The 12,161-nt window shown below is 37.0% G+C and overlaps 1 protein-coding gene across 3 annotated transcripts in view; it reads left to right on the top strand.

Annotated features, from left to right (window-relative positions):
* The window catches only part of UBE2E2 (ubiquitin conjugating enzyme E2 E2), a 351,397-nt gene that overhangs the window by 223,601 nt on the left and 115,635 nt on the right, over window positions 1–12,161 (top strand). The window contains exons 1-2 of one of the 3 annotated variants that reach the window (XM_081825772.1): window positions 5,693–5,838; window positions 9,338–9,467. The exons of the other annotated variants lie outside the window; for them this stretch is intronic. Coding sequence (XP_081681898.1) covers window positions 5,762–5,838; window positions 9,338–9,467 — 207 coding nt within the window. The 5' untranslated portion in view covers window positions 5,693–5,761. Of the gene's footprint in view, window positions 1–5,692; window positions 5,839–9,337; window positions 9,468–12,161 lie in introns of those variants that run through there. 3 annotated transcript variants of the gene reach the window in all.

Genomic DNA, 12,161 nt, shown 5'->3' with positions numbered 1-12,161 from the left:
AAGGCGAGGGAAGTGTTCTGAAGACATTTCCTACCTCTTTGTCCCCCCAAGTTCCTTTCCTCCTCTTCCTAGAACTGGCTCTTACTGACTCCCAGCAGTATAGCTGGGTATTTAGATCCTCAGTGACTTACTTATTGTTAGGCAGTTCAGTAGTCTGCTGAAACAAGCACAGGAAATTTGAAACACCTAGAGGCTATTTTAAAAACTCTTTGCTGCTGACATTTTAGTTAGAATTCTAAAGAGAGAATGGACTATTTGGATACTGAACTCTAGTGTACAGATGCTGGGGTTTTTAGGCCGACTTTAAAATCTATGAAGTTATTTGACCTAGTATTTTATCAGTTGGGTATTCTGAAGCATCAAATGAAAACTAAATCCACCCTGGTGTTGGCAGGCAGCTGTTGTGCCTGTCAATGTATTAGAATTGTTGGAATACCATCCATGTACTTGAGCATGAGTCAGAAAATTGGAGAAGGAAAGTCTGATGCCACTGTTTCTGAGTAGGGAGACAAATGACTGTGTTACTACAAAGAAGCAGATCTCATTAGAGGAGCCCACTGGCTTGATTCTAATGCTCATGTGGCTAGAGCAGGTCCCCCACCATTGCCGATAGGTATCATTGATTCTGTCTTATTTTGAAGTTATAATGTGTTCACTGTAGCTTTACGCTATTATTTTTGAAAGGCAGTTGTTAACTGTACAATGCTTGAGGCATTATCATGAGCTTAAGATTTTAAATGTCATGTTTTTTAATTACCAAAAGCAGTGACAGAAAATAAAACTCTCCACTTGGATCCTTTGAAACACTTATATTTACAATCGCTATGACACTTATGTTCAAGAACATTTCATATTTATTGAAGAACTTAAAGAATGTTATTATAAAGCATTGCTTTGTGATTTAAATTGAAGCTCCTCAGTGTTCATATTGTTGTAAACTTAGATTTTAGTTCCCTGACTTTTATATTGTTAATTATAACTTTAGATTTGTATGTGGTCTATGTAATGCTATGAGAATAAAACCTGTCTGGAAATTGAAAGAACAACATAAGTGTATTTTAATAAAACCTGGAGTATCATTACATTCATTAGACCTTAATTTCAGTAAGACTAGGAATACTGAATGAAACACACAGGAAATCAAAGTGAAATCAGACAGAATGAATCTTTTTTTACATTGAACTTAATAAACTAAGAGAGAAATTCAAATGAGCTAAAGAATACCAAAACATTTCTAAATTTTAAAAAATTCAATTCTGTAACTGATATATACAATTAATTTTTAAAAATATGTAAGGACTGTGTAGCTTCTTATAACAGAGGATGACATTATTCTATACCTTTTAGCCTTGTGATAAATTCTAACTATTAAGGGAGATTTGTTTTCTGTTTCTAAGTGTTCATAAAGATATATAAAGCATTTTTATGAACTATTATAAGCTCCTGTAAACTGAAGTACCTTACTCAGGGTACTGAGCTTTCTGTGTTTTTTCTGTATCTCCTTACAAAAAGCTTGTTTTATGAGCCTTTTTTCCTTTATTTTTTTATGTCTGAGCTTTTTCTTTTGTCCAAACAAATCTTTAAAAGGTAAAATTTTATAAATTAATAGCTTAGCCACCAGATCATCCTCTCTTCAGTCTATAGCTACCACCAAGTTTGCCTTCAGGGAGGCACAGAGGAGGAGGTCTGGTTACTGGTTACAGATTACTCCACTCTTGCTCAGTTTGCCTGGGATTTCCCCTCAGAGGAATGTGGTTTGAAAAAACTTCCTCCACCACACTTCTGTTTGCATATTATTTAATTTTCTTTGATAATGCATCATATCAAATATCCATAGCAGTCAGGATCTAACCAAATTTAGTAATAAAAAAGCAACAGTTCCTTAGATGTGTATTATCTGTGTGCCTTGCTAAACTCCCTCGCAATAATAATACTTTCTAGTTTTCTACCACCTTTCCCACCTATCTGCAGTCTTCTTTTCTAGCCATTATCTTCCTCGTGGCCATTCATGGGTCAGTTCGTAGGTCCTCTTCTCTCACTCTGTCTCCCTCTGTGAGTGATCTCATCTTTGCCTGTGGTTACCATTTACCACCTCTGAGCACTACAGGAATGACCTCCTGGACATCATAAGGACACCATGTACTTTGAGGTTTGTCTTAGCTTAGCTTTCCCAGAAAGAAGAGTCTGAAGCAGAGGGCTATGTGCTATTACTTTGTTAGGGGCCATAATCCTAAGAAGTACAGGGACAAGAAGAATATAGTTTGGTAGGAGGGAGAACCAATACATGGATAAGCTATTGAGTTGCCTTCCACTGCCCAATCCTGTAGGATCATACCCTGCAAAATTATATAAACTGTGTCTTAACACTGTGTATTGTGATAGGAGAAAGGAAGAAGAATTTTTCCACTGGTTCTTGTTGGTCAAGATTTTCCTTACAATATATTAACTTCCCTACATCCCCCAGTAGTTAATGGGTGGTGTGCAAATGGGGATCCAAATCTATGTCAACTGAGATGCTTTGGAGTGATAGGCCAGAGGTGCCGACAGGCATAAAACAAGGCACTGTCAGATTATACCTTTGTGAAGTTAGTACTGATGAAACAGCTGAAATAAGACACAAGTGAGATTTAGACCATCTAAAGTGGTACAGAAAAGGTGACCAGTGTAATATACTCCTTTTACCACTCAGATCACTCATGCCTTACATTACACCTAGCTTCCATACTACAACATAGGGCCTCACTTCTGCCCTGAGATTGGAAATAAAGTGCAATCAATAACTGAGTCTCTTCTAAGGTGAAGCCTTGCTTTAATCATATGGCAAAAAACTTAAGGCAAGAGAATTAGAGAAACTAGTTGCAGTTCCTACTGCTGCAGCTGACCCTGAAACTGTGATACTCATCATCTCCTTCTCTTACCCTAAGTCTATATTTTCCTCATCAGTGGCAAATTTTTTGCCTGATTTGAGTTGCTTGCCTGCTGAGGTGACCCAGACCTTCTTCCCTCAAATATCTGAGCCCTTAGTTGCCTTGTTCTTGTTGAGCCATGATGGAATATTCCATTTACTGTTACTGCTAGCCATGGAAGCACCAAGAGATATTTTGATGAAATTCCCCAAGTTCTGGCCATATTTTTCCCTTCCTCGCCTTATAGTCATAGTCTTTGCTTCTCATGATAATCAGTATTGAATATTCCCGACAGTAACCTGACTCCTTTTTTTCTACTGGTGTGCAGACATGAGAAGCCCACAGTGACCAGAAGGTAGTGAGAGCTTTATATTTAATGTAACTCTTATGTGTCCCGTGGATGAAACAATCACCTCCCCAAATCTGCCTGGGAATCAGGACTTCTAACTTCGCAAATACTGAAATTGCATGGATGGGAAACACAAATTCTGCAAGTGGGTCACTGGGAATGATGATGACAGAGGCTAATCCTACTTTCATCCTTTGGTTCCCAGATCTAAGTATCCTAGCTATTGGTAACAGACCATACGTTGAAAGCATTCACTGCATGTACCACATTCTGGAGTTGGAAGTTATCTTTAAGATCTCTCTTTAGCTAACTTTTTAATAGGCTACTCTACCTGCCTGTGGGGCCTGCTGTTTCTTTGTGGATGGAGTTGTGGTTAGACCAGTGGATTCTAAGGTTGTGTACCCATTGTCACATTTCTTTATTATAAAATGGGTCGTTGGCCTAAAATAGTGTTTTGTGGGATATCATATTGATAGATCGGTTGTTTTATAAGCCTGGGGTTAGTGGTGGTAGCAGAAGTATTGGGAGCTAGAAACAAAACTCATATCCAGAGTAGGTATTAATTTTGGTAAAAACAAATCATTGCCCCCTTCCATGTACTCAATCTTATACCAAGTGATTGGTCTTGAATAATTGTGTCATTTTGAGAGCTTGACATCAGTATCTTTTGCTGACAGGTTAAAGCATTTAGCAATAACATTAACTTTTGTTAGCATTGGTGAGCAGAAGCACCTTAGCTACTCTATTTGTGGGCCCATTGTGTCAACTCTTTGGTGGCCTAAGTGGGGGGCTGGCTGACAGCCATAGAATGACTCATCCTGTCCACCTTTTGTTGACATTTGACAACACACATACTGACATTTTGGTGGATGCTTCCTGGTGGGCATTAATGTGAGATATAAAAATGCACCTGATTTGTGCCCAGCCCATTTTTCCCAGACTTCCTTATCATATCATCTTTTACTGTCGTTTTCTAGGCCACTAATCAACAGTTAAGCCATTTGCTACTGCTCATGAGTCCAGATGTACCTAGTTCAGGCCATTTCTCCCTCCATTTGAAAAGGATGACCAAATGTACTGCTGCAGCTGTTCCCACTGGCCAGACTTCCTTTACAACAGTCCTTTTATGTCCGTTCCTGAATAAGACTGCAGTGTAGCAGTAGTCCATTTTTGGCTACTCCTGAATTCCTTTTTTTCCCATCAGTTGGTCATGAAAGAAAGAGACATTCATCCTATGGGAGTCTGGATTACCTGTGAATGTACTTTACTCATGCTTTCTGAGTGTACTTGGGCCTAATCCCAGGTAAGTCATTTCCATCCTATGGCAGGTTGTTTCTGTGCCCATCTAACTTTATGTCTCAGTGAGTACTTCCAGTCACGGGGTCATTTGTGGACCCATGGTCAGGCATGAAAATTCTGTTAGGGACCTATAACATACTGTGAGCTGTTTTTAAACAGAAGGTTGTTTTCTGCCACAGAACCCCCAGGGTTCTGCATTGTGACTTCTCTTTTGGCACTTGCCAGAGACTCCACAGCCTCCTTATTTATCAAGAATAGATCTTGCACCCTCAGATCCACTGGCACTGATGCATCATAGCCTGGACCTGCTACAAAAGTCTTTCCTATGGCTCTTGGTCACTCTTGAAACTGGCATCCACCGAGTCTCTGATAAACAAGTCAAAACAGTATTTTAAAGTGTGGAATATGCTGTCTCCAGAATCCAAAGAGGTCTACCTTTTTCTTTCTTTTTTTTTTTTTTAAAGATTTTATTTATTTATTTGAGACAGAGAGAATGAGAGACAGAGAGCATGAGAGGGAGGTGGGTCAGAGGGAGAAGCAGACTCCCCACCGAGCAGGGAGCCCGATGCGGGACTCGATCCCAGGACTCCAGGATCATGACCTGAGCCGAAGGCAGTCGCTTAACCAACTGAGCCACCCAGGCGCCCCAAGTCTACCTTTTTCTTAACAGCATGTGTTGAGAAAAGCAACATGTTCTTTACCTCGAGAGGATGTTCTGAGCATACCCCAGAGCCCTAGACTTCTTAAAAACATAAGCAGTGTGCGGTAGGTATCTCTTAATTTTTGTTAAGTGCTTGGTGTGTGTGGTTTATTAGGTCAACCAGGATTCTTTTCATTTCTTGCTCACCAGATCCAGTTAGTATGCTGTCATCAGTATAATGGATTAGAATCACGTTCTGTGGAATGTGAAGATGATCCAGGTCCATGCAAACTAAATTTTGAGGGAGATCCGAGACTTATCATTACCCTGGGGCAGGGCAGTATCCTGTCTGTCTCTACCAGGAATCTGCTTTTGATCCTCTTCCTCCTACTGTTGGGTTCTGAGAAGAAAGCATTCACCACATAAATAGCTGAGTACCAAATGCCAGAAGCTGCATAATGTAATATTTAACATGACAGCTGTTACTGGGACATCCACCAGTTTAAGCTTACAATGATCCACCATCTGTTTTTTTCTGCAGGGTCATTTTAAGTATAGAAAGGGGATATGATTAAGGATCACCATTCCTCCGTCTTTATGTCTTTGACAGTGTTGCTAATCTCTGCAATTCTTCCCAGTACAAGGTATTGCTTTTGATTTACTATGTAGACTGCAGATAGAGTTGTGGGAGAAAGTTTCAAGGGTTTACTCAGCTCTGTCCTAACCATTCTAATCAGAGAAACATAGTAGCATTTCAGATTCCCCAATATTGGTATAGTTTGGAACTCTGATATGATAGTCCTCAAAAAGTCTGGAATTTTCCTTCCCTAGTACAATTATCCATGTAAAAAATTTCCTTGCGGGGCGCCTGGGTGGCTCAGTTGTTAAGCGTCTGCCTTCGGCTCAGGTCATGATCCCAGGGTCCTGGGATCGAGCCCCGCATCGGGCTCCCTGCTCAGCAGGGAAGCCTGCTTCTCCCTCTCCCACTCCCCCTGCTTGTGTTCCCTCTCTCGCTGTGTCTCTCTCTGTCAAATAAATAAATAAAATCTTTAAAAAAAAAAAAATTTCCTTGCTCTCTCCTGCTTTACACTTGCTCTTTTCTCTGCATGACCTATTTCTCTCTCCTCTCTTTGCCTAGGTATTATCTGACCTCCTTGACAAGGTCAGGTTAGTCATACCTTATTTTTGCACCATGTGCCTCTTCTATGTAATATTACAATAATTGTAATTTTATATAAATTTTCTATGTTTTTAAATGAATGCTAGCCTGTTCATAAGTTCCTTAAGGGTAGTATCATTACCTGCTTTGTACACAGCTCTATCCCTAGCTTGGTACCTACCTCATACAATAGGAGATTAATTACTATTTGAGGAATGAATTGTTGGCTGGATATAGAAGGTGAAAGAGAAGTATTTACCCTGACTTTTTAGGAGCACTATTACTCTAGCTCAGCAATTCTAGAAAGCTCCCCCACCCCATATTTTAACATTTCCCATATGTTTCTTTTGGCCATCTAGCTGTTGTGAGTTAGTTGTTATTGCCTGTGCACAAAAACACTTGTAAAAAGAGTCAGCAGCTTGGAAGAAAATTCCAGAGGCAGAAGTGGAGCAACATTTCAAGATACACTACATCAACGATGCTCTTGATGACACACAAGACTGTGTTTTGTGGGAAAAAAGTCATCTCTGAGCTGAAAAGTGATGCAGAATACTTGAAATCTGAATGTGAAGAAGCTTTAGTAATAATTTTTTTGCTCACATAGTCTTTTTATTTGTGTTCCAGTGATATTATCATATATCACCATTATAGTTATCATGAGAGCCCATTCAATAAGTATAAGATAATTTTTATGTTTTAAGAAATCACTTATACTTTAATTTGGCAGTTTTTTCCTTAATGGTCCATAAAATAATAGTGCATCATCATTTTACAGTGTATGAAATAGGGTATTATACAGTATAATATACATGGCCTCCATTAACATACATGGCATTTTGTGTGAATTAGAAAGAGGCATTCCAAAACAGCCTTGCACATATGGATATGAGGTGTAGTGAGGAGAGCCCCTCTCCACCATATGCCTTTGGGGTGGGGGAAACCTCCACCACGACCACATGTGACAGATTCAGCTATCCTTGTGGTAACATGTTTTATAATTTTATCTTAGAATTTAGAACAGAGTATTATATATATAGTTTTAGACATTGCTGTTCTTGAATCTTATGACTCGAAAGAAAGGTTATAGAAAAACTTTGATTATATAGTAAAGTGAATATTAAATCAATATTCAGAAGAATAAGTTTCTGTTTTTAAAAATCATTCTCTTTAAGGCAGTCTTTTTTTAATGGATAAGCCATTATTAAGAAGTTTTTATCTATGAATATTAGGGTGTTTCTGGAGAGACAGGAAGGCTAATCGAATTTAATTTGATTGAGTCCGTCCGGTTCAGTGACCTCATAATCTTTTCAGAATGAAGCTCTAGTCATGAAGCACTGCAGTTCTCTTCCTAGAAACTTTGGTCAGCTCCTGAAAAGCATGCCTACCTTTGATATTTAATGTAGATCTTCATACTTGTATCTTTGGCAATGTTTCTGTTTGACCATATAGTCTGGAACTGCTTTTCACACTGGTTGTGTCAAAATTTTAATTTTTACAATCTTACTTTGTCCCACAGCAGCTAACCCTAATTTACCCACTATAATTAAGATTTTGAATGCAATTAGGAATAGTTTACTAAATTAATATTTTTTATGCGTGGCCTCCCATACAGATTCTGATGGAAAACTAATCAAGAACAGTATTAGTTCTCTTGTGGAAAATATTCAGACTTACAGGTGACTTAAGTAGTTGAATTCAGGATAGCTCTAACTATCTGAAATGCATTTCTGTTATGAATTTCAGGGTTTATAATTTATATTCAAATATATCATCTAATTTTGTACAAATTATCTTTTCCTGCTGCTGCTTCCTTTCTCCATCCCCCATCCTCAGTACAGTATAAACAGAGAAGTGTGATTTGTAATAACCTGACCTCTAAATTATTGTTTGGGAGCACAGGTAATTATAAGGGATTAGAAGCGAAAGCTGCAACTCAAGAGATTAGGAAAGTAAGTCCAGCAGAACCAGGATCTGTGGTATCTGGTGGGAAAATAGTGTCTTTCGGTGCACAACCCCTTGGGTTTACTTCCTCCTGCATCTTCTCAAGAGTTCACCGCAAACTTGCATTTTCCAGTCTTTTCAGTGCTTTTTAGAAGTGTGATGTTACCCATCTTCCAGGAGAATCCATAGTGTTGTATTGAATTGGGCCCATTACCTTCCTGCCCAAAGGTATGCCATTATACAATATACTGGCAAAAAGAGTTTAAACTGGAGGAATGTAGGGTAATGATTACAGACTTCGAAATGTCAGCAAAAATATTCTGTTACAATTGTGTATGTTGTCACTAAAACAATGAAAGTGCTCATCTTGAACAAGTAGAAAACATTTGTGAATGAAAGGGTTCATGGGGGATTTTTATTGTTAGCCACATTTTTAGATATCCACAAACTGCTTACATGGATTTCTTAAAATTTGTTTGAAAAAAAAAAAAAAAAAAAACCAGATCCCTGGTTCTTTTGACCATTTCAAAGACCATTAATCACCGTTGACTATTTATCACCATTAAATAATACCAAATCACAGAATGGTCAGGAGAAGTAAGTGGATGGAATTCAAACATTTGCTTCCTGTTTTCAACTCTTAATTTTAAAAGTTTGGATGAGGTGAAAATGAGGAGCTGTAGAACTTTGTAAGGTTTATGTTACATCTGATTATATTTGCTCTTTTCACCACTGCCCGTTACTGATAATTAAAAGACAATTTTTTAACCTTGATTGGGAAAACCATTACCTGGTTCAATCTAATCTTCTCAGTATGCGACTAGATCTCAGTAAGGTTCTAGTAGTTCCAATAATGCTGTAGGTCGTGTTTCCTGGGAGACTGAGGGGCAGGTAGAATCAGTCACTTATCATGGTTAATCAGTTTATCTCATATAACCCTGTTTGAATTAGCTAAATAATCCAGTAAGCAGTGTTTTTAATATCTCAAAAAGGGAAAGATTCAAAGTTGGCTAACAATGAAATTTCCCATTTTTCACTGGCAGGAACCCCAGCCCCATAATGGGGAAGGTCCCACCAGTGCGAAGGCCCCACATGGGGGCCCCTCCCCTAGTGAGGAAATGTACCCCTGAAGAGGAGTCCTCCTGGCCACTGCGCCCACTGCTACCCTGCCACGTGAGTACAGCAATGGCTTTGAGGACCTCAGCAATTTTTCCATTTCTTGGTGGCCATTCGTCTGTGGGAATTGGCCAGAATCTCCTCCTGTTTCTCTTAAACATTCAGAAAAGGGAATATAAGCCTCCTTTTACTTTTTTACTTCATTTTTGCAAGTTTAATAAGAACTTGTTTGGATAAGCGATTAAGGCTATTGGTTAGGACTCAGGTGTGCAGTTTGTTCCTTGTATAGAGCAAGCAGTCCTGTTCAACAGAACTTTCTGCAGTGGTGGAAATGTTTTATATACACTTACCAGTACAGTAACCACTAACCACATGTTGGTACTGAGTACTTGAAAAATAGTGCAACCGAAGAGTTTAATTTTTAATTTTATTTAATTTTAATTAATTTAAATTTAAATCTCCACATATGACTAGTGGCTACTAAAGTGGGCAGTGAATGCCTACACTTAATGCTTTGTGCCTCAGATGTGTAACCTCTTTGAACATTTCTGCAGATGCACCTCTTTACCTCTGTTTCTTTAATAACCTACAAAATTTTTCCTTGCATTATATTGATTATTATAAATATGATTCTCTAATAGTAAGAAAATACTTTAAAAATTCTCACCTCAAAATTTATTCACTCATATTGCCCTTCAGTAGCTTTAATTACTTTATGATATTAAAATTTATTCAATCTTAAAATTATGAAGTAATATCAATTTAAATATTCCAATTTTATTTTCTTCTTTACATGTTTTAATTTGCAACTTCGCTATATATGTAGAAGTAATTGTACACATTAAAATAACTTTTCCATTTTATTATTCCTTTTTAATGAGACTAAAATATCTTACATTAGTATAGTGCCTGTAGAGCTATTACCAAAACATTAAATTTAGCACTTACTCATTATAATGCAGTACTTATAAGTTTTAAAGTTTGGTTCTGGTAGGTAGGTTATTGAAATTACTAATTAACTATATGTGTAGTTTTACTACTGAGAGTAGATGTCCTTCCACTATTGGGCTATCATTAAAAATTGCTTATATCATGAGATGTTAGTAAGGGAAATTGTTGGGGGGTGGTATATGGGAACTCTCTGTACTATCTTTGCAGTTTTTCTGTAAATCTAAAATGATTCTAAAATTTTTTGAAGTTTATTTTTAAAAATTGTTTCCTTCAAATTTAGTCATAGAATCCATTTATATTCATTAATTTAGCTGTATATGCATGCAAAATAAGAATTATCAGATCAGTAATGGGTAGTACTTACATAAGTATCACTACATGTCATCTTCAAAATATCCCTTAGAGATACTATTATAATTTTACAGATGAAAAAGCTGAGGCATGGAATAAAGAACTATTCAGCCAGGGTTACTTAGCTGGTCAGTGGTAGAACCAGGATTTGAACCCAGCGAGTCAATGCTTTTAACCACTACACTATGTTACCTTTTAAGGAATCTTGATTATGCCATGGAAGATTTAGTCTTTCTGCTATCAGTGTAGCAATAAAACTTTCCACTGTAAGAAATCTAAAATAAAGTAATACCCTGGTGATAAACTACTTTTACAACTTGAAAAATATGCAAATATGTTTTATTCTGTTACAGTGACTCAGACTTTATTTCATACAGTGGTTAATTATTTTGGTAAGTAAGGAATATGTTCATATTCTCTTGACAAGAAGCATCTATATTAGTGGGGTTTTAAAAAAGGTTTATTCCTACTTTGTTAAGATGGTGACAAAGAATGAAAAAAAGCAATGCATAAAAGATAGGGGAGATGGATGTGGTTGGTTATGTCATAAAGGCAAAGTTTTAATGAGAATTAAAAATTATTACAGTGTTTTGTTTTGCCATATGCCTGTCAATGTTGTTCTTCCTGGATATTAAATTATGGATAAATGATTGTTAAAATTGAAATATAGGAAAGGTTGATGGTGAATTTTCAACATTTCTTTGAGGTGTTTTTGTGGAGTTTGGAAAGTATTTCTTTGGCTAAAAGCAGGGAAGAAAAAAGATAGAGTTTGTTGTATAGTTCAAAAATTGTTACAAATGGAATATAGTGGTTTGTCTACTCATTTTTTAATATTATATACCCATTGATGGATTAACACAGTCAACAACATGATATATCTACCTGCTGCGTGTATTTAAGGTCATGTATTTACTTGTCAACAAGAGACATAATTGAAATGCTTTAAGGAAATTTGAAGCATACACAGGTATAATTCTTAGAGAATCATTCTTTTTCTGTTAGTGTATATACATGTGAACCAATTGACAATCCTCTGTTGACTCGTGCAAATTATTTGGATTTGGATTCTTGCTAAGATTGTATATTTTTAAATTGCTGTGAAGATTTTTGTGAAACTGTAGAAATTTCAGAGTAAAGGTCATGTTTACAAAGCAAGGGAATTTTACATTTTAGTACACATTGACCAATTAAAATTTAGGTTTAGATTATTGGTTTAGAATGACACCCTAACTTGATCTAGTTATAATCTTTATTAGGCCAGGCAATTCATGTTACCTAAGGCGATTGAATTGCTACTATGTAATTCTGTGTTAGGCAAAAGAGAACTGAGGTTTTTCTCTCTGATGGGAAAGATGACATCATTGCTGTCATTTTTTAAAGGGCAGTATATGGCTAGAGATCTGGTGAGGGCAATAGGAGGGAAAAAACTTTTAGAGGACCATAATTTAT

The sequence above is a fragment of the Leptonychotes weddellii genome, chromosome 1, assembly GCF_054177405.1.
Source record: "Leptonychotes weddellii isolate Sample4059 chromosome 1, ASM5417740v2, whole genome shotgun sequence".
In the NCBI taxonomy this organism is placed as follows: domain Eukaryota; kingdom Metazoa; phylum Chordata; class Mammalia; order Carnivora; family Phocidae; genus Leptonychotes; species Leptonychotes weddellii.
The sequence above is the reverse complement of the archived record's forward strand: the minus strand, read 5'-3'. Positions and strand labels throughout refer to the sequence as shown.